Source organism: Salvelinus fontinalis, chromosome 13 (genome assembly GCF_029448725.1).
Source record: "Salvelinus fontinalis isolate EN_2023a chromosome 13, ASM2944872v1, whole genome shotgun sequence".
Classification (NCBI taxonomy): Eukaryota; Metazoa; Chordata; class Actinopteri; order Salmoniformes; family Salmonidae; genus Salvelinus; species Salvelinus fontinalis.
Genome location: NC_074677.1, coordinates 21,824,920 through 21,847,416, shown reverse-complemented (window position 1 = coordinate 21,847,416; position 22,497 = coordinate 21,824,920). Strand labels below are relative to the sequence as shown.

General features: G+C 43.7%; 1 protein-coding gene across 1 annotated transcript in view; it reads right to left on the bottom strand.

Annotated features, from left to right (window-relative positions):
* The window catches only part of LOC129868253 (serine/threonine-protein phosphatase 2A 55 kDa regulatory subunit B beta isoform), a 160,184-nt gene extending 150,476 nt beyond the window's left edge, over window positions 1-9,708 (bottom strand). The window contains exon 1 of the mRNA XM_055942057.1: window positions 9,374-9,708. Within this exon, the coding sequence (XP_055798032.1) occupies window positions 9,374-9,452 (79 nt within the window). The 5' untranslated portion in view covers window positions 9,453-9,708. The remainder of the gene's footprint in view (window positions 1-9,373) is intronic.
* Between the last annotated feature and the right edge of the window lie 12,789 nt (window positions 9,709-22,497).

The following is a 22,497-nucleotide window of genomic DNA, read 5'->3' as shown; positions in this document are numbered from 1 at the left end:
TCTTATTACTTGGGGATAGAAGCTGTTCAAGAGCCTGTTGGTGCCAGACTTTATGCCCTGGTACCGCTTGCCATGCGGCAGTAGAGAGAATAGTCTATGTCTTGGGTGGTTGGAGTCTTCAACGATTTTCCGGGCCTTCCTACCACACCGCCTGCAATCCATGATATATGTCATGGATGGCAGGGAGCTCAGCCCCAGTGATGCACTGGGATGTCCGCACCACCCTCTGTAGCGCCATGTGATCGAGGGCAGTGCTATAGCCATACCAGGCAGTGATGCAGCCAGTCAAGATGCTCTCAGTGGTACAGCTGTATAACTTGTTGATGATTTGAGGGCCCATGACAAACTTTTTCAACCTCCTGAGGGGGAAGAGGTGCTGTCGGGTCTTCTTCACGACTGTGCGTGTGTGTTTGGACCATTTGAAGTCTTTACTGATTTGGACACCGAGGAACTTGAAGCTCTTGACCTGATCCACTGCAGCCCCGTTGATGTGGATGGGGGCGTGCTCACCCCATGGTTTCCTGTGGTTCACGATCAGCTCCTTCATCTTACTGACACTGAGGGAGAGGTTGTTGTTCTGGCACCACACTACAAGGTCACTGACCTCCACCTTGTAGGCTGACTCATCGTCGCCGGTGATCAGGCGTACCAACATCTTTAGCAAACTTGATGATGGTGTTGGAGCAGTGCGTGTCCACGCAGTCGTGGGTGAACAGGGAGTACAGGAGGGGACTAAGCACATACCCGTGTGGCCCGTGTTGAGGGTCAGCGTGGCGGAGGTGATGTTGCCTACCCTCACCACCTGGGGTCGGACTATCAGGAAGTCCAGGATCTAGTTGGAGAGGGAGGTGTTCAAACCAAGACTCCTAAGCTTGGTGACAAGCTTGGAGGGGACAATGGTGTTGAACACTGAGCTGTAGTCAATGAACAGCATTCTCACATAGGTATTCCTCTTATCTGGGTGGGTGAGGGCAGTGTGGAGTGCAATTGAGATTGCATCATCTATGGATCTGTTAGGGCGGTATACACATTGGAGTGGGTCTAGGGTTTCTGGAGTTAATGTGTGCCAAAACCTCTCAAAGTAGGGATGCAACGATATGACATTTTTTGCCGATACCGATATCCGATATTTCCCTTGCCAAAAAACACGATACTGACCTCCCGAGTGGTGCAGTGGTCTAAGGCACTGCATCGCAGTGCTAGCTGTGCCACTAGAGAACCTGGTTCGAGTCCAGGCTCTGTCGCAGCCGGCCGCGACCGGGAGACCCATGGGGCGGCACACAATTGGCCCAGCGTCATCCTGGTTAAGGGAGGGTTTGGCCGGCAGGGATGTTCCTGTCCTATCGCGCACTAGCGACTCCTGTGGCGGGCGGGGCGCAATGCACGCTGACACGGTCGCCAAGTGTACGGTGCTTCCTCCGACACATTGATGCTTCCGGGTTAAGCAGGCGTTGTGTCAAGAAGCAGTGCGGCTTGGCTGCGTTGTGTTTTGGAGAACGAACGGCTATCGACCTTCGCCTCTCCAGAGTCCGTACGGGAGTTGCAGCGATGGGACATGACTGTAACTACCAATTGGATACCCCGAAATTGGGGAGAAAAAGGGGTAAAAATAATAATAATAAAAAATATAATAACACATTTAAATACCTGATCCCGATAACCGATATTACACATTTTAGCGGCCTTTTAAGTACAGTCTAGTACAGTTAAATAGTTGGAACACACAAACACACACACACTGACCAAAAAGTTATTGTTGGCATTTACGTATGTCCCCATTACCAGTAAAACATAATCAAAACCTATTTCTTTCACTTACTTGCTGTTTTGTTCATTTGTTCAGTCGTTTCTTTCTCAGCCAGGATTTCATCATACATGTCAAGCAGTGAAGTTTCAGCTCTGTCTGTCCGTGGCCTCTCTTCCTCGGTGCACACTGTCACTGTGTCCATTTTAATCTTGTTTAGCTGTGTCTAACATTTCATGTAAACCCTGTTTCTTGTCTGCATCGAAGTAGCTGTACATAGCATCGAGCATGGTGGCGACACAGTAAAGAGGCTCAGAGAGAATGCCACCGAATCGCTTGTTCACAGCCTCAAATACTTTTGTAAGTTTTAACCCCACGGTCTGTGTGGGCAGTTGTGTTGAGCAGGCGTTTCAATGCCATTACAGAGGGTATCACATCTGCTGCAGACACAGTTGATGAGTTTTATTCTTGAGTCAGTTGTTCGAATGGAGCTAGGAGTGTGTTCATGTTTTCAATGAGAGTCCACTGGTTTGTACTGATTGTTGCAGGTAACTCATTGTCGGCTGCGTACACGCCAAGCACTCGTTTTTGTTCCAAAAGGCTCTCCATCATGGAAAAAGTACTGTTCCATCTGGTGGAAATGCCTTGCTTAAGCCTTTTCATTTTCACTCCAAGCTGCTCCTGTATTGCTTGCACGCAGGGCTCTATGCTAGCTGTGAGCGTTTAAAATGACCCACTATCTTCCTACCTGTTGCCACTGTGTCAGATATGCTGCGTTGGGCCAAAACACCTTCATTCACAGCCAGTTGCAGCGTGCGTGCCATGCATGGCAAACTGGCGACTCCGCATTCTTCCAAAGCTTTTGTCACGTTACGTGCATTATCACGTAGCACAACATGTACTTTGTTCTTGGGGATTTTCCAAGTTTCAAACATGTTCTCAAATGCCATTAAAATGGCAGCAGTGGTATGAGAACCAGCACATTCTTGAGCATGCAATACGTCTTTCCTCAGTACGAAATCCTTGTCGACCCACAGTGCTGTCAGACTCATAATGCTCATGGGGCTGACGTCGCTGGCCCAAATGTCAGTCGTGAAGCTAATAGCAGTGACACCCATAGCAAGTTGCTCATGGATGTGCGTTTCAACAATACTGTGTAACTCCGGTAGGGCAACATCTAAAAAATAGCGACTACTTGGTAATGTCTAACGGGGCTCGAGGTGCTCGACCAGTCAGCAAAAGCAAGAGAACGGTTGATTGTCAGGGGCAATGAATTCAATTATCTTGGCGTTAACAGATTTCGCCTTTGAGTTGTCTCGCTGAAATGTTCTTACTCTTTCAAAATGACTGCTCAAATTGAACTTGTTAAGTTGTTGGAAGCGTGCGCTTAGTTTTTTTCTGCTTTTGTTCTAAGTAGTCGCTGAAAGTCTGGGGCTGATGCACTTTCAAATGAGTCATTAGGTTTGTGGTACTGAAAGATTTCACTTTCTCCCCTCCTCGGGAAATAAAAGCTGCACAAACGTTCCGTATGTTATCTTCCATTGATACTTCAAAATAGATCCACACAGCAGACATTTTAGGAATGCTGTGTTGCACGTGTAGTGCTGTATTTTTCGTGGCGTCATTACATCACCTACCTACGTTATATAGGTATGCACGTCAGCTTTGACATCGGTTTTGCACATCGGCGTTAAACTAGACATAGAGCCGATGCCGATGCTGGCATTTTTAGCTAATATTGGCAGATTCCGATATGCTTACCGATATATTGTGCATCCCTATCTCAAAGCACTTCATGATTACAGAAGTGAGTGCTACAGGTTGGGTAGTCAATGTGGCATGAAACCTTAGAGTTCTTGAGGACAGGAATGATGGTGGACATCTTAAAACATGTGGAGATTACAGACTGGGACAAGGAGAGGTTGAAAATTACTGTAAATATGCCAGCCAGCTGTTCTGCGCATGATCTGAGAACGCGCCCTGGAATATCGTTGGGCCCCGCGGCCTTGTGGGTGTTGACCTGATTAATGACCTTTCTGTTGTCGACCTCGGAGAGCGAGATCACCCAGTCCTCGGGACCGCTGACGGCCCTATAACCCAGCACGATGTTGTCGTTGTCAAAGCGTGCATAAAATGCATTGAGTTCGTCTGGTAGACAATTTCCTGGACAAAATGTTTCACTGTAATAGTGAAGGTGTAAACTTAGCAGTAGAAAACCTAAACAGTATATTTGACCTCTCAGCTTCGCTATCAAATCTAAAAAATGTCAAGCAGACAACCTCAGAAAATGAACAATGACAAATGGTTTGATGAAGAATGCAAATACCTAAGAAAGAAATTGAGAAACCTATCCAACCAAAAACATAGACCCAGAAAACCTGAGTCTACGCCTTCGCAATGGTGAAACAATACAGAAATACACTACGGAAAAAGGAACAGCACGTCAGAAATCAACTCAATGAGATTGAAGAATCCATAGACTCTAGCCACTTCTGGAAAAATTGGAAAACACTAAACAAACAACACATAGAGTTATGTGACGACCCTCCCACCCTGTCTGCCGTATTCTCTCTCTTTGCTCTTGTTTCCTTATTAGGATGCCGGTGGGCGGAGCCGGGAGGGTCGTCAGCGACATGGGAATCACCTGGGCCCGGGTGTGTCCCAGGATAAATAGACCTCTTCCACATTCATTGGGAGACTCTCTCCATGCAGACACACTATTGTTTATTTGTATATAGGTTACCTTAGTTAATAAATATATGTTGTTATTCCTTATCTCCACGTTGTCTCCCTTTTTGTTACGGGCTTCGAGCCGGTTCGTGAGAGTTATCTATCCAAAACGGAGATGTATGGATAAACCACTTCTCCAATCTTTTTGGCTCTATAACAAAGAACAAACAGCAAAAACATATACGTACATGATCAAATAAAAATTTTAGGACCAACTATTAAAGACTGCAAGAACCCACTGGATTCTCCAATTACATTGAATGAACTAACTACAGGACAAAATACAAACCCTCCAACCCAAAAAGGCCTGTAGGGTTGATGGTATCCTAAAAGAAAGGCAAGGCAAGAAGGGCCTTCTATGCCATCAAAAGGAATATACAATTTGACATACCAATTAAGATCTTGCTTAAAAATACTTGAATCAGTTACAGAACCCATTGCCCTTGATGGTTATGAGGTCTGGGGTCCGCTCACCAACAAAGAATTCACAAATGGGACCAACTGTCACGTTGGTAACAATGATTCGGGAGACAGGGGGAGGAATGCGTAATAGTTTTTTTTATTGTACCCCCAATTTACGGCGTGCTGTGTAAAGGCACAGGGACGAAGACCAAACAAACACTATACAAAAAACACAGGGTTGAAACCCAAACAAAAGAGTGAGGAGTACCTCGAATAATTAACACACGCACGAAATGATTAACACACGGGACGAGACCAGTAATTATATGTGCAATCCACAATGGCATGAAAGCCAAAAACACACAGCACAGGTACTCACACGCACCAACGGACATAGTAACAATAATGGACAGCGAACAAAGGACACATTATACAAGTACTAATCCGTGAGAATAGGGGACAGGTGTGCGTAATGAAAGTTCCGGAAGGATCCGTGACACCAACACCAAATTGAGACTCTGCATGCAGAATTCTGCAAAAATATCCTCTGTGTACAACGTAAAACACCAAATAATGCATGCAGAGCAGAATTAGGCCAATACCCGCTAATTATCAAAATCCAGAAAAAATCTGTTAAATTCTACAATCACCTAAAAGGAAGCGATTCCCAAACCATCCATAACAAAGCCATCACCTTCAGAGAAAGTAACCTGGAGAAGAGCCCCCTAAGCAAGCTGGTCCTGGGGCTCAGAAAACAAACACAAATAGACCCCACAGAGCCCAAGGACAGCAACACAATTAGAGATAACCAAATCATGAGAAAAGAAAAAGATAATTACTTGACACATTGGAAAGAATTTACAAAAAAAACAGAGCAAACTAGAATGCTATTTGGCACTAAACAGAGAGTACACAGTGGCAGAATACCTGACCACAGTGACTGACCCAAAACTAAGGAAATCTTTAACTATGTACAGACTCAGTGAGCATAGCCTTGCTATTGAGAAAGGTTGACGAGGGCAGACATGGCTCTCAAGAGAAGACAGGCTATGTGCTCACTGCCCACAAAGTTAGGTGGAAACTGAGCTGCACTTCCTAACCTCCTCCCAAATGTATGACCATAGAGACACATATTCCCCTCAGATTACACAGAAAACAAATCCAATTTTGATAAACTCCCATATCTATTGGCTGAAATACCACAGTGTGCAATCATAGCAGCAAGATTTGTGACCTGTTGCCACAAGAAAAAGGCAACTAGTGAGGAACAAACACCATTGTAAATAGAACCTATATTTATGTTTATCTTTTGTTTATTAACTATTTAAAATCACTTTATCTATTTCACTTGTTTTGGCAATATAAACATATGTTTCCCTTGCCCTTAAAATTGAATTGGAATAATTGGGCAGATCATGGCTGGGTCTTTCTTTGTAATCCGTAATGGACTGTAGCCCCTGCCACATGCGGCGGGCGATGGAGCCTGTGTTATATGATTCCACCTTATTCCTATGTTGGCCTTTTGCTCGTTTGATGACTGCTGAGGTCGTAGCGGGACTTCTTGTACTTATTCCTGTCCTCAGCCATAGCCTCAGGGTTGTCTACAATAGCTCTGTGTACGGTAGCCCTGTCTTTTAGTTCAGTGTCAAACTCAATGTTAATCCAGGGCTTTTGATTGGGGAAGCAACCAACCCTCACCGAGGAGACAACGTCGCCGATACATTTTCTAATGAAGCCGGTGACGGAGGTGGTTAGCTTATCAATGTTATCGGCGGAGTCTAGAAACGTATTCCAATCAGCGCTACTAGCAAAGCAGTCGTGTAACATAACCTCTGATTCTGGAGACCACTTCTCAACGGAGCGAGTGACGGGTACTTCCGGTTTATATACTCTTATTCATTCCTTTACTTCCATTTGTGTGTATCAGGTAGTTGTTGTCGAATTGTTAGATTACTTGTTAAATAATGCTGCACTGTCGGAACTAGAAGCACAAGCATTTCGCTACACTCGCAATAACATCTGCTAACCATGTGTATGTGACCAATAAAATTTGATTTGATTTGAGTAAACACTCTTACTGACACTGTTGGCTGCTTCGCGTGATGTATTGTTGTCTCTACCTTTTTGCACACGCTGTTGTCTGTGCCCAATAATGTTTGTACCATGTTGTGCTGCTGCCATGTTGTGTTGCTACTGTGTTGTTGTCATGTTGTGTTGCTAACATGCTGTGTTGTTGTCTTAGGTCTCTCTTTATGTAGTGTTGTGGTGTCTCTCTTGTCGTGATGTGTGTTTTGTCCTACTTTTTTTATTTGATCTCAGCCCCAGTCCCCGCAGGAGGCCTTTTGCCTCTTGGCAGGCCCTCATGTCCTGTCCCTATGCAGCCAGAGCAGAGCAGGCCACACTACCTATAGCTGGCAACTCTCACCAGGTTGATGAGCCACACACTGTATTATTCAATAGCTGTAATAATGTAAATCAGACACTTTTAATATATAACAAACATGGATACATGTTAATGAGACATACTATTTCAATAAACAAATTCCAACAATTGTATAATTACAAAATATTATTTACAGTAGGCTAGTTTCGACATAGGCCTAGTGAGGTGACATAAGCTTAGTGAGATGACATAGGCCTAGTGAGGTGACATAAGCTTAGTGAGATGACATAGGCCTAGTGAGGTGACATAAGCTTAGTGATATGACATAGGCCTAGTGAGGTGACATAAGCTTAGTGAGATGACATAGGCCTAGTGAGGTGGCCTTATGTCAAACCTACACATCACGTCAATATTTCAATAGTTTAAAGTAAAAGCAGGAACCTTGTATTACCATATATACTGAGTATACTAAACATACTGTATATACTGAGTATACTAAACATATATACTGAGTATACTAAACATACTGTATATACTGAGTATACTAAACATATATACTGAGTATACTAAACATACTGTATATACTGAGTATACTAAACATACTGTATATACTGAGTATACTAAACATACTGTATATACTGAGTATACTAAACATATATACTGAGTATACTAAACATATATACTGAGTATACTAAACATATATACTGAGTATACTAAACATATATACTGAGTATACTAAACATACTGTATATACTGAGTATACTAAACATACTGTATATACTGAGTATACTAAACATATATACTGAGTATACTAAACATATATACTGAGTATACTAAACATATATACTGAGTGTACTAAACATTAAGAGCAGCTGTTCTGAAAGCTATTGATGTCACTTGTTAAATCCACTTCAATCAGTGTAGATGAAGGGGAGGAGACATGTTAAATAAGGATTTTTAAGCCTTGAAACAATTGAGACATGGATTGTGTATGTGTGCCATTCAGAGGGTGAATGGGCAAGACAAAAAATGTAAGTGCCTTTGAACAGGGTCTGGTAGTAGGTGCCAGACGCACCAGTTTGTGTCAAGAACTTCAACGCTGCTGGGTTTTTCACTCTCAAAAGTTTCCTGTGTGTATTTTTATTATTTAACCTTTATTTAACTAGGCAAGTCAGTTAAGAACAAATTCTTATTTACAATGACGGCCTACCCCGGCCAAACCCTAACCCGGACAATGCTGGGCCAATTTTGCGCCGCCCTATGGGACTCCAAATCACGGCCGATTGTGATACAGCCTGGAACCGAACCAGGGTCGGTAGTGACATCTCTAGCACTGAGTTGAAATGTCAGACCGCTGTGCTACTCGGGAACCCCTGGTCCACCACAACCCAAAGGAAATCCAGCCAACTTGACACAACTGTGGGAAGCATTGGAGTCAACATGGACCAGCATCCCTGTGGAACACTTTTGACACATTGTAGAGTCCATGTCCAAATGAATTGAGGCGGTTCAACTCAATATTAGGAAGGTGTTTCTAATGTTTGGTATAGTCAGTGTATTGTTGCCTAATGAATTGACTCTTATGAAGCCTTACTTATTAACGTTGTTTTGGTTGTCATGGTCAGATGACCTGTCCTTGACCACCATGTTGGACTGAGGAAATGGCACATGCTTGTCTCTCGTCTTTTTTAACAGCATCCAGTGTTGCAGGCAGTTTATTGCCACCATAGTAGAGTTGCTGCTCTGTTCAGCTTTGGCTGAGGGAGAAAGGTTCTATGTTCAGTCTTGAAAGTTTCTACACCTTACACAAGCTGCTGCAGATACATTAATTATGTAAATATAGGCCTACAAATTAAATCTAGCCAATTCCACAGCGGTATCTCCCGATTTCACACGGTTTGAAATTTCAATCTGACTATGGCTGTTTCGTCTAGAAAAAGAAACGGCAGAGAGCGGGGTGTTATGCTCTGTTCGTCCCAGTCAACCTCCAGCCTCTTCTCTATAAATACATGTACGATGGCTCCCGAACTGACCTAACCTGCTGCTGGCTGCCCAGTACCCACAGAAAAGCGCGCGCACATGCAATAACATAACATGACAGGTCCGTAGCCTACCTTCGGTGTGACAGCTGGAGGAGAGGATGGTGCTCGAGGGTCTGAAGAGGTAAGGTAGGTACCGGGAGAAGCATTTCATCTTTTTGGTTGTTGTTGGCTGCGCATCACTATCAAGTCCACATCGTAGGCTACTCTACACCGACTGCATTGACAAAGCGGAAAGAAACTAAGCGCTGGAGAGAGGTCATGGTCTTCGGCATGACTTTTTATCGCCTTATATAAACGGGAATCCTTCCTTCAGTGCTAACCTAGCAGGAAGAGAGGATAGGTCTCCGCGCGCTATGCTACTCTCATAAACCATGCTTCTTCCGCCTAGTCGCCAGCAGGACACGAGAATGTTATTTTTTGCTGGAGTCGGCTGCTATGGAGGAAGGGGCAGACTGGGACGAGAATTCTGCCCTGGCATTTTATCCACACCAGCCCACTTCACCGTACCAGTGAAAGGCAATACATGGTACTCATCCTCTTTTTTAACCAGCTCATGTTTAAAACAAATGCAATATGTACAAACACAAAAACACCACTGTTTAGGGCAACAGGTAGCTTAGTGGTTAAAAGTGTTGGGCCAGTAACCAAAAGTTGTCTGGTTTGTATCCCCGAGCTGACTAGATGAAAAATCTGCCGGTGTGCCCTTGAGCAAGGCACTTAAGCCTAATCTGTTAAATGACTAAAATGGAAACTCTCCTCTATAACCGTGTCACTGCTCTAGCCATTTGGCTTGCCTCCCTGTGGCGCTGTCTGTCTGTCTCAGCATCTTCTCTGCTGTCTCTCAGTGCTTCTTCTTGTTCTCTATCTGTCTGTCTGTCTGTCTGTCTCAGCATCTTCTCTGCTGTCACTCTGTGCTTCTTCTTGTTCTCTATCTGTCTGTCTGCTTAATTCTTATACATTATAAACGGCAAGCTAACGACTTCGGATATATGTTGCAAATTAGTACCTGTCATGTGTGTTTCCCTAAATCAACACCTACCCTAAGTGTCCATTACTATTACAGGGCTCCAGACTAACATGTCCCCTTGAATCATCACCTACCCTAAGTGTTCATTACTATTACAGGGCTCCAGACTAACATGTCCCCTTGAATCATCACCTACCCTAAGTGGTCATTACTATTACAGGGCTCCAGACTAACATGTTCCCCTGAATCATCACCTACCCTAAGTGTTTTTTGTTGTGTTTTTTTGTTGTTGTTAATTTAACCTTTATTTAACTAGGCAAGTCGGTTAAGAACTAATTCTTATTTACAATGATGGCCTAGGAACAGTGGGTTAACTGCCTTGTTCAGGGGCAGGACAACAGATTTTTACCTTGTCAGCTCAGGAATTCGATCTAGAAACCTTTCGATTACTGGCCCAACACTCTAACCACTATGCTACCTGCTTCCACTCATTACTATTACAGGGCTCCAGACTAACATGTTCCCCTGAATCATCACCTACCCTAAGTGTTAATTACGGGTTTGTGGCTGTCTAGCTACCATGACAAAGACCAAAGCCGGCGGGAGTACCGTTGAGGACAGTGCCAGTGGTGTCTCTCTATCACACATGAAGGATCTTTTAAACAAACAAAAAGAGACCTACAAGCAGTTGTTACAACAACAAGAAAATAGCTACAAGTGTTTTGTCCAAATAGTCGTGGATTCTACTAATAAAAGAATGGACGACCTGACCAGAGAGGTCCAGGAACAGTTTGTAGTTCTCCCAGGGTCAGCACGATGAGTTGAAACAGGAGAACGGCAAGATGACAGCAATCTGTAAGTCATTGAGAGAGGACATCAGTTCTGTGTGTGAATTCATGATAACAATGAGGGACAATCAAGGCGGAACAACATGGTTGTGGACGGAATTGCAGAATCTCCGCATGAGACCTGGACGAAGTCTGAGGACAAAGTGAGGGAAATGATCTCTGAGAAATTGAAGATGGACCACAGGAAGATTGAGGTGGAGCGCGCCCACAGGACTGGAAAACCCACCACTGGCCCAGGTGATAGGCCCAGGCCGATAGTGGTCAAGTTCCTGAGGTTCAAGGACAAGGTAGCTGTTCTGGAAAGAGACAAGAACTTGAGAGTATATTTAACGTATATCTTCCTCAACGAGGACTATCCTGAAGCTGTGTGCCAGAAGAGGAAAGTGTCACACACTGATCTGTTTCACCACCGGATGAAAATCATGCCCAAAGTAAACTGCCTGCTACTCAGGCCCAGAAGCTAGGATATGCATATCATTAGCAGATTTGGATAGAAAACACTCTGAAGTTTCTACAACTGTTTGAATAATGTCTGTGACTATAACAGAACTGATTTGGCAGGCGAAACCTCGAGCACAATCCATCCAGGGATCTGTTTTCCATTAGGTTTCTATGGCAAGCCCGTTTTAATAGAAATATGCTTGCAGTTCCTATGGCTTACACTAGATGGCAACAGTCTTTAGAAATTGGTTGATGTTTTTCCTTTGAGTAATGAAGAAGTAGCCCTTTCCTTTCTGGGAGTCGAGCCAATTGGACTCTTTTGTTTGGGACACGCGACCTGGCGCTCGCTCCACTTTCATTTAATCCGCTATTGAACACAGTTTATCCCATCTTAAATTTTATCGATTATTTACGTTTTAAAATACCTAAAGTTGGATTAGGAAAGTTGTTTGAAATGTTTGGACCAAGATTACAGGTAATTTATTCGATAATTTGTAGTCATGTTGGGCGAGTTGGAACCGGTGTTTTTCTGAATCAAACGAGCCAAATAAATAGACATTTTGGGGATATAACGATGGATTTAATCAAAGAAAAGTACCATTTGTGATGTTTATGGGACATTTTGGAGTGCCAACAAAAGAAGATCTTCAAAGGTAAGGCATAATTATGTCGTTATTTCTTTTGTGTCGCACCTGGTGGGTTGAAATATGATTGTCATGTGTTTGTTTGATCGGGTGCTGTCCTCAGATAATAGCATGGTTTGCTTTTGCTGTAAAGCCTTTTTGAAATCTGACACGGTGGCTGGATTAACAAGAAGTTAAGCTTTATTTTGGTGTTTTGCACTTGTGATTGTGATTGTATGAAAGTTAAATATTTCTAATAATTTAATTTGAATTTGGCGCTCTGCCATTTCACCAGATGTTGTCAAATCGATCCCGTTAACGGGATTGGATCCCACTCACACATTGTAAACTTAGACCGCTCTCTTCCTTTGAAGTCAATGTTCTCCACGAGTAAGATATTTTTTATAAGCTCTCAGCAAGCCTTTTTATTATGTACATATACAATTGTATTTTTAAGTGTATCTGAATGCTTTGGAATGTAGACTGCCTATATATGAGTGGGACATATGGAGAATTTTCCTGCTTCCCTTGCTCGCACCCCTGTTCATGCCATTCTGCTGTGGGGAAGCCAGTCTAAATCTATCCGGGTCTTCATTGACTCTGGGGCTAATGAGAGTTTTTTGGGACGTTACCCTGGCTTCCGAGCTGAACAACCCCACTCAGCCCCTCTCCACTCCCATGGATGTTAGAGCGCTGGACCGGCATTCTATAGGCTGGGTCACTCATATTACCACACCCATCAACCTATGGGTATCAGGGAATCACATCGGGACTATTCAATTCCTGCTCATCAAGTCTCCTAAGATTCCTGTGGTATTTGGATTATCCTGGCTCCAGCGACATAATTCCCTCATCAACTGGTCTACTGGTGCCATCATGGGCTGGAGACCGTTCTGCCACACCCAGTGTCTGAAATCAGCGCAACCTGCCGCTTCCACTGCACCGACCATATGACTGCGGGATTGACCTTCTCCCTAGCACCACTCCGCCCCGGGGACGACAGTACTCGCTGTCGGGACAGGAGACCAAGGCATGGACACCTACATTGGGGACTCCCTAGCTGCAGGATTTATACGTCCTTCATCCTCTCCCGCCGGTGCATGGTTCTTCTTTGTGGAGAAGAAGGACAAGACCCTGCACCCGTGCATTGATTACTGGGGACTAAATGACATAATGGTGAAGAACCGCTACCCACTACCACTCATCTCCTCGGCCTCCGAGCCGCTCCAGGGAGCCGCCGTGTTTTCCAAGCTGGATCTACGGAACGCCTACCACCTGGTGCGGATAGGAGAGGGGGACGAGTGGAAGACCGCCTTCAACACGGCCAGCGGCCACTACGATACTAATACTTATTTTCCACCATAATTTGCAAATAAATTCATTAAAAATCCTACAATGAGATTTTCTGGATTTTTTTTTCTCATTTTGTCTCTCATAGTTGAAGTGTACCTATGATGAAAATTACAGGCCTCTCTCATCTTTTTAAGTGGGAGAACTTGCACAATTGGTGGCTGACTAAATACTTTTTTGCCCCACTGTATACACAGGATGGATCATACATTGATTACTAATTATGTCACAAAAGAAAACGTCCCTAGCAGACGAAACCGATATGACGGCTGGTTACACAAAGAAAGGGTGTTGGTTTTGAATGAAAGAGCGGGAAGACTGAGGAACAAAAGGATTGGGTCTCTATTGGACCTTGTGAAGCTATGCTATAGTAAATACAGAATCTTATGCATTCTAAATAACCACCCATTCGGAAAAGGAAAATGCAAGAAATATATTTACTCTGAGCTGCGCATCGACAGATTGGTCAAAGATGGAAGCCTGGGTTGCCCAGCAGAGATCTCCCTTGTCCTTTGAAGAATATGTGTAGTCGTAGGGCGGAAACGTTGTAGTCTGTCGTCGTGTGTAGAACGGATGTGTTGTAGTACCCTGCCATTCTGAAGAGATTTTCCGTCCTTTCCTAGGCCACGCACGTTTACAGCTGCTGATAACTCGACGTCTACGATGTATCACTTCTTTAGTTAATAAGAGTTCAAAGTTCACACCAAGTTGCCATACTATAATCTCTTGCTATATTCTGGCTGGTATAGTCAAAATTCATCCAGCGTGGCGATCGTCACCTCCACTTTGAAATTTGCCCTTTTAAACGTATGGACATCAGTCCTCACGTCATCGGAACACAATGTTAATTTCGTTAGGTTGTAGTCGTTCAACCATTTGCAACCAGAGCTCACGCGGAGGTTGGCATAGTCCGCCGTGAATTGGGTCAGGGGGGCTCTTATAGAAATGTAGAAAAGGGGTTGGTTCATCATTTCCAACCAATGCCTATTCACGTGGGCGTGGCCACTGTTGGAGCAAATTTTACTTATGAAAACAATTCTCTCATTTTAAAAACTAAAAATACATTTCATCTTTTCACAAGTAGTTTCATATTTAAACATTTAAAGTGCACAACAATTCCATGTGAATCTGATAACTAGAATGTGTAGATTTTCCAAGATTATGGGCGGAAAGACTAATTCAACTCCATCTTTCATCGAATCAGGTGGCTTATTCATCACAAAACCATTTGATGTTGCCAATTATTTTAATGATTATTTCATTGGCAAACTTAGGCAGAAAATGCCAACAATGAAAAGTGAGCAATTATAATCAATTGTATTCATGCATAAAAAAACACCTAATGAAAGGAAAGCAGTGCAAGTTGGAATTTTGTAAAGTTAGTGTAGGAGAGGTGGGAAAATGATTGATATCGATCAATAATGACAAGCCTCCTGGCATTGACAACTTAGATGGAAAGCTACTGAGAATGGTAGCTGACTCTATAGCCACTCATATCTGTCATATTTTTAATCTGAGCCTAGAGGAAAGTCTTTGTCCTCAGGCCTGGAGGGAAGCCAAAGTAATTCCACTACCCAAGAGTGGTAAAGTGGCCTTTACTGGTTCTAACAGAAGACCTAAAAAAAAGAAATGGCGCTTTTTCTGGACCCTGTCTTTCAAAGGTAATTCGTAGAAATCCAAATAACTTCACAGATCTTCATTGTAAAGGGTTTAAACACTGTTTCCCATGTTTGTTCAATGAACCATGAACAATTAATGAACATGCACCTGTGGAACGGTCGTTAAGACACTAACAGCTTACAGACGGTAGGCAATTAAGGTCACAGTTATGAAAACTTAGGACACTAAAGAGGCCTTTCTACTGACTCTGAAAAACACCAAAAGAAAGATGCCCAGGATCCCTGCGCATCTGCTTGAACGTGCCTTAGGCATGCTGCAAGGAGGCATGAGGACTGCAGATGTGGCCAGGGCAATAAATTGCAATGTCCGTACTGTGAGACGCCTAAGACAGAGCTATAGGGAGACTTGACGGACAGCTGATCGTCCTCGCAGTGGCAGACCACGTGTAACACCACCTGCACAGGATCGGTACATCCGAACATCACACCTGCGGGACAGGTACAAGATGGCAACAACAACTGCCCGAGTTACACCAGGAACGCACAATCCCTCCATCAGTGCTCAGACTGTCAGCAATAGGCTGAGAGAGGCTGAACTGAGGGCTTCTAGGCCTGTTGTAAGGCAGGTCCTCACCAGACATCACCGGCAACAACGTCACCTATGGGCACAAACCCACCATCGCTGGAACAGACAGGACTGGCAAAAAGTGCTCTTCACTGATGAGTCACGGTTTTGTTTTACCAGGGGTGATGGTCGGATTCGCGTTTATCGTCGAAGGAATGAGCGTTATACCGAGTCCTGTACTCTGGAGCGGGATCGATTTGGAGGTGGAGGGTCCGTCATGGTCTGGGGTCAGTGTGTCACAGCATCATTGGACTGAGCTTGTTGTCATTGCAGGCAATCTCAACGCTGTGCGTTACAGGGAAGACATCCTCCTCCCTCATGTGGTACCCTTCCTGCAGGCTCATCCTGACATGACCCTCCAGCATGACAATGCTACCGGCCATACTGCTCATTCTGTGCGTGATTTCCTGCAAGACAGGAATGTCAGTGTTCTGAAAGGCCAGCGAAGAGCCCGGATCTCAATCCCATTGAGCATGTCTGGGACCTGTTTGATCAGAGGGTGAGGTCTAGGGCTAGGGCCGTTCCCCACAGAAATGTCCGGGAACTTGCAGGTGCCTTGGTGGAAGAGTGGGGTAACATCTCACAGCAAGAACTGGCAAATCTGGTGCAGTCCATGAGGAGGAGATGCACTGCAGTACTTAATGCAGCTGGTGGCTACACCAGATACTGACTGTTACTTTTGATTTTGACACCCACCCTTTGTTCAGGGACACATTATTCAATTTCTGTTAGTCACATGTCTGTGGAACATGTTCAGTTTATGTCTCAGTTTTTGAATCTTATGTTCATACAAACATTTACACATGTTAAGATTGCTGAAAATAAACACAGTTGACAGTGAGAGGACGTTTCTTTTTTTGCTGAGTTTATAAGCTTGCTGCCAGCTCTTAGCAAACTGTTGGAAAAAATTGTGTTTGACCAAATACAATGCTATTTCTCTGTAAACAAATTAACAACAGACTTTCAGCATGCTTATAGTCAAGGGCACTCAACATGTACTACACTGACACAAATGACTGATGATTGGTTGAAAGAAATTGATAATAAGAAGATTGTGGGAGCTGTACTGTTCGTTTTCAGTGCAGCCTTTGATATTATTTATCATAACCTGTTGTTGAAAAAACGTATGTGCTATGGCTTTTCAACGTCTGCCATATCGTGGATTCAGAGCTATCTATCTAATAGAACTCAAAGGGTTTTCTTTAATGGAAGCGTCTCTAATGTCAAAAATGTAAAGTGTGGTGTTACGCAGGGCAGCTCTCTAGGCCCGCTACTCTTTTCTATTTTTACCAATGACCTGCCACTGACATTAAATTAAGGACGTGTGTCCATATATGCTGATGATTCAACCATATACGCTTCAGCAACCACAGCTAATGAAGTCACTGAAACCCTTCACAAAGAGTTGCAGTCTGTTTTGGAATGGGTGGCCAGTAATAAACTGGTCCTGAACATCTCTAAAACTAAGAGCATTGTATTTGGGACAAATCATTCCTTAAATGATAGACCTCAGCTGAATCTGTTATTGAATGGTGTGGCTGTTGAACAAGTTGAGGAGACTAAATTACTTGGCATTACCTTAGATTGTAAACTGTCATGGTCAAAACATATAGATTCAATGGTTGTAAAGATGAGGAGAGGTCTAGCCGTAATAAAGAGATGCTCTGTTTTTTCTGTTCTGCGGGCTCTAGTTTTGTCTAATCTTGATTATTGTCCAGTCGTGTGGTCCAGTGCTGCCCGGAAAGACCTAGTTAAGCTGCAGCTGGCCCAGAACAGAGTGGCACGTTATGCTCTTAATTGTAATCAGAGGGCTGATATAAATACTATGCATGCCAGTCTCTCTTGGCTAAGAGTTGAACAAATCTAAGAAAACATACAATATTATATAGAGCCATTATTGCATGGAACTTCCTTCCATCTCATATTGCTCAAATAAACAGCAAGTCTGGTTTAAAAAAACAGATTAAGCAACACCTCACGGCACAACGCCTCTCCCCTATTTGACCTAGATAGTTTGTGTCTATGCATTGATATGTAGGCTACGTGTGCCTTTTTAAAAATGTATGTAGTTCTGTCCTTGAGCTGTTCTTGTCTATTGATGTTCTGTATTATGTCATTCTGTATTATGTTTCATGTTTTGTGTGGACCCCAGGAAGAGTAGCTGCGGATTTTGCAACAGCTAATGCGGATCCTAATAAAATACCAAATTACTATTACAGGGCTCCAGACTAACATGTTTCCCTGAATCATCACCTATCCAAAGTGTTCATTACTATTACAGGGTTGCAGACTAACATTTTCCTCTGGTGCCACTAACTTGTACAGTTGGTGATGAAATGACACGTTTTTGTGCACTAATATCATGGGCTAATTAATTTGGGGTTCAACACCTGAGAAAGTGGAAACTCAAAACACATGAACTTGACTGCTAACTCTAAATACCTAAATAGGCCTATGTCCTCTCAATGGCTAGTGCGCATTTCGTGTCTGCGCTGCTCCGTATCTCCAAGCCATATCAAATATCTTGGTTGTAAAATAGTTGCTATTGAGCTCAAAATTGAGAGTTGAGAAATAAAGATTATACCTACAGAAAGCTGAAACCCTATTTTCTTTGACAGGGACAAGCTTTACAAAGCTTCCAAAGTTGTGGTTTTCCCGCAATTGCATTTTGAAATGTTAGAGAATAGTAGAGAATGTGCTCTTTTACGATCCATGATCTTGGCTGTCTCTAACTGAAGACAGAGTGGGAACAGGTCTCTTTGTTGATGCCGCATTGGACTTTGAATGTCAGTTTGCGTGAACTCAACTCAGCCCAACAGAAAACAGGGCCGTCCCATCTTGGTAGGGGGGCCGACCGTTGCCCACTGACCAGCCAAAGGCAAATTATAGATTAATACAACAGAGAAGTTGCGCAAAAATTATAATAACATGTAAAACTTAACAGGCCCTTATATATAAAACTAAATATTTTTGTGTGTGCCAATTTTGACCAGCTCAACCAACAAAAAAATGATCTAGACTATCTGGCATTTTCCAGAATAGCCAGGTGGCCAATCCACCGCTGGAGGGAGGGAGTTGATGGAGGAAGGAGGACAGAAGCATCGGGGTTATTATTTTAGGGGAGGCTGGGTAGCACCCATAGACTTACTTGCTGACCACGCTGCTAGCGCATGTCAATGAGTGTCTGCGTAGGCAGGCGCTAAAATAGAACTTGGTTCTATTTATGACGCTTGCTACGCTGCAAGTCCCGCCTCTCCCATCTCCTCATTGGTTTTTAGGAGCATATATCCACGTGGGTGATTGAAAGATGAACTGAGGTCCACACTCCAGTCCAGTTGGTAGTGGTAATGCACCTTAAAGTTGGTTGCCAACTGCCATAGAAAGTCCAAAGAAGAAGAAAAAGCCTGAAGGAGGAGAGATTACTAGAAACAAACTCGGTTTACCATTTTATCTGTGGATTAATTGTCAGAGTAGAGGACCTTGTGCATTTCAGGTAAAATAACAACCCAATGTTTATACGGCCTCCCCCTTGGGCTCCCCCTTGGGTTGTGCCGTGGCAGAGATCTTTGTGGGCTATACTCGGCCTTGTCTCAGGATGGTAAGTTGGTGGTTGAAGATATCCCTCTAGTGGTGTGGGGGCTGTGCTTTGGCAAAGTGGGTGGGGTTATATCCTTCTTGTTTGGCCCTGTCCGGGGGTATCATCGGATGGGGCCACAGTGTCTCCTGACCCCTCCTGTCTCAGCCTCCAGTATTTATGCTGCAGTAGTTTATGTGTCGGGGGGCTAGGGTCAGTTTGTTATATCTGGAGTGCTTCTCCTGTCTTATCCGGTGTCCTGTGTGAATTTAAGTATGCTCTCTCTATTCTCTCTTTCTCTCTTTCTTTTTCTCTCTCGGAGGACCTGAGCCCTAGGAACATGCCTCAGGACTACCTGGCATGATGACTCCTTGCTGTCCCCAGTCCACCTGGCCGTACTGCTGCTCCAGTTTCAACTGTTCTGCCTGCGGCTATGGAACCCTGACCTGTTCACCGGACGTGCTACCTGTCCCAGACCTGCTGTTTTCAACTCTCTAGAGACAGCAGGAGCGGTAGAGATACTCTTAATGATCGGCTATGAAAAACCAACTGACATTTACTCCTGAGGTGCTGACTTGCTGCACCCTCGACAACTACTGTGATTATTATTATTTGACCATGCTGGTCATTTATGAACATTTGAACATCTTGGCCATGTTCTGTTATAATCTCCACCCGGCACAGCCAGAAGAGGACTGGCCACTCCTCATAGCCTGGTTCCTCTCTAAGTTTCTTCCTAGGTTTTGGCCTTTCTAGGGAGTTTTTCCTAGCCACCGTGCATTGCTTGCTGTTTGGGGTTTTAGGCTGGGTTTCTGTACAGCACTTTGAGATATCAGCTGATGTAAGAAGGGCTATATAAATACATTTGATTTGATTTATATCCGAGGACAAATTAGCTAGCAACAGCAAATAAATTGACATAAATGTTTAATGCTTTTTGACCTGTCCCCAAATTAATATAGTTGGTTCAGAGTTTGTTTTGATATTCAAACCTGCGTGTCCTGATCGCGTCTGGTGTAGGTGAACAAAATCAACACGCATGCGATGGCACACACGTGCATGCGAGCGGTCTGGTCAGCATGTTAGACATTAGGCCATTGTATGTGTCTCATTATGGCATCTGTGAGAGCATGGGCAGCGCCAATGAAGCCATCTCCATTTTAAAGTAGTACATTTTATTCTTCTACTACTATGAGTTACTGAAAGGGTGCATACTGCCACCTAGAGTGTGTTTGGACAGGCGTAAAGCCAAGGTTTGTGATTTACTGCTACCTGCAGTTATGGAATGTTTGCTCATGAGTTTAATTCATTGGCTGATCCCTCCTGATGACCTGGATGGACTCAATAGATCCTTATTTAACCCACAGGAAGTCCCACCCAGTTGACTAAAACATTTAATGGTGCTGCTCATGCTAAAATGGGCTTTTGGGCTCTAGAGTCCTCTATCTATCTCTATGGGAGCACCTGCTCTGTCTGTCAATGGCAGCATGCTGCGTCTGTTGGTCGCTTGAGAATTGTCTACTGTGCCTGAGGGTCTCTATTGGTCTCCAAAGCACCTTTTTGGAGAGAGAATATATCTTATTTATCTGAACCAGATCTTCTATCACTCCTTAATCAGCCATGACGTCATTTAATGATGATGATGATGAAGGGTTTATAGAATAATTAGCCAATGGTGCTTTCACTTATTAGGTAGCAGCTATCAACGTATGCATATTGTCCATGTGAAAGTCATGGAGTGCCTGGGTCTGTGCTCTTGGTAATCCCTGGATAACTCTTGTGAAATCTCCAGTCTGCAGTAGCCCAATGACCAGTGTCACAAGGCATCAGGACTGCCAAGACCATATTATAGTCCCTGAGTTTACTTAACTCGTGTAGGCTAACGAGTGTGTAGATAGGCCTCATTTGTAAAAAAAAAAAAAAAAAAAAAAAAAAAAAAAAATGTAAAGCTTTGGAGCACCTTAAATGACATTTTGGGGGAAAAAGCCAACTCGGCCCCCATTTCGTTGAATCAGATGGCTCATATATCACAAAACCCACTGATATCGCCAACTACTTGAATTACTTTTTCATTGGTAAGATAAACAAACTTAGGGATGACATGCCGGCAACAAAACGCTAAACATCCAAGTATATTTGACCATATTATGAACTTTCACATGGACAATATGCTTAGCAAGATGGCGCCAATAGAGATGGCAGCTTCGCTGCCATGGCAACAACCCAGCAGCAGGACCGCTACCTCCGCCTTGCACATTTGTGGCCTGCTGGAGGTCATTTTGCAGGGCTCTGGCAGTGCTCCTCCTTGCACAAAGGCGGAGGTAGCGGTCCTGCTGCTGGGTTGTTGCCCTCCTACGGCCTCCTCCACGTCTCCTGATGTACTGGCCTGTCTCCTGGAGCGCCTCCATGCTCTGGACACTACGCTGACAGACACAGCAAACCTTCTTGCCACAGCTCGCATTGATGTGCCATCCTGGATGAACTGCACTACCTGAGCCACTTGTGTGGGTTGTAGACTCCGTCTCATGCTACCACTAGAGTGAAAGCACCGCCAGCATTCAAAAGTGACCAAAACATCAGCCAGGAAGCATAGGAACTGAGAAGTGGTCTGTGGTCACCACCTGCAGAACCACTACTTTATTGGGGGTGTCTTGCTAATTGCCTATAATTTCCACCTGTTGTCTATTCCATTTGCACAACAGCATGTGAAATATATTGTCAATCAGTGTTGCTTCCTAAGTGGACAGTTTGATTTCACAGAAGTGTGATTGACTTGGAGTTACATTGTGTTGTTTAAGTGTTCCCTTTATTTTTTTGAGCAGTGTACATACACGTACACATGGATTTTGTGTTGTGGATATGTGGCAGTGAAATATGGGCCTGAAGACGCACACTCAGTGTGTTGTGAATTCTGTAATGAATGTATTGTAATGTTTTTCAAATTAAGGATCCGCCCTTTTTTTCAATTTTAGTCTAAAATGACATACCCAAATCTAACTGCCTGTAGCTCAGGCCCTGAAGCAAGGATATGCATATTCTTGGTACCATTTGAAAGGAAACACTTTGAAGTTTGTGGAAATGTGAAAGGAATGTAGTAGAATATAACACAATAGATCTGGTAAAAGATAATACAAAGAAAAAAACAAATG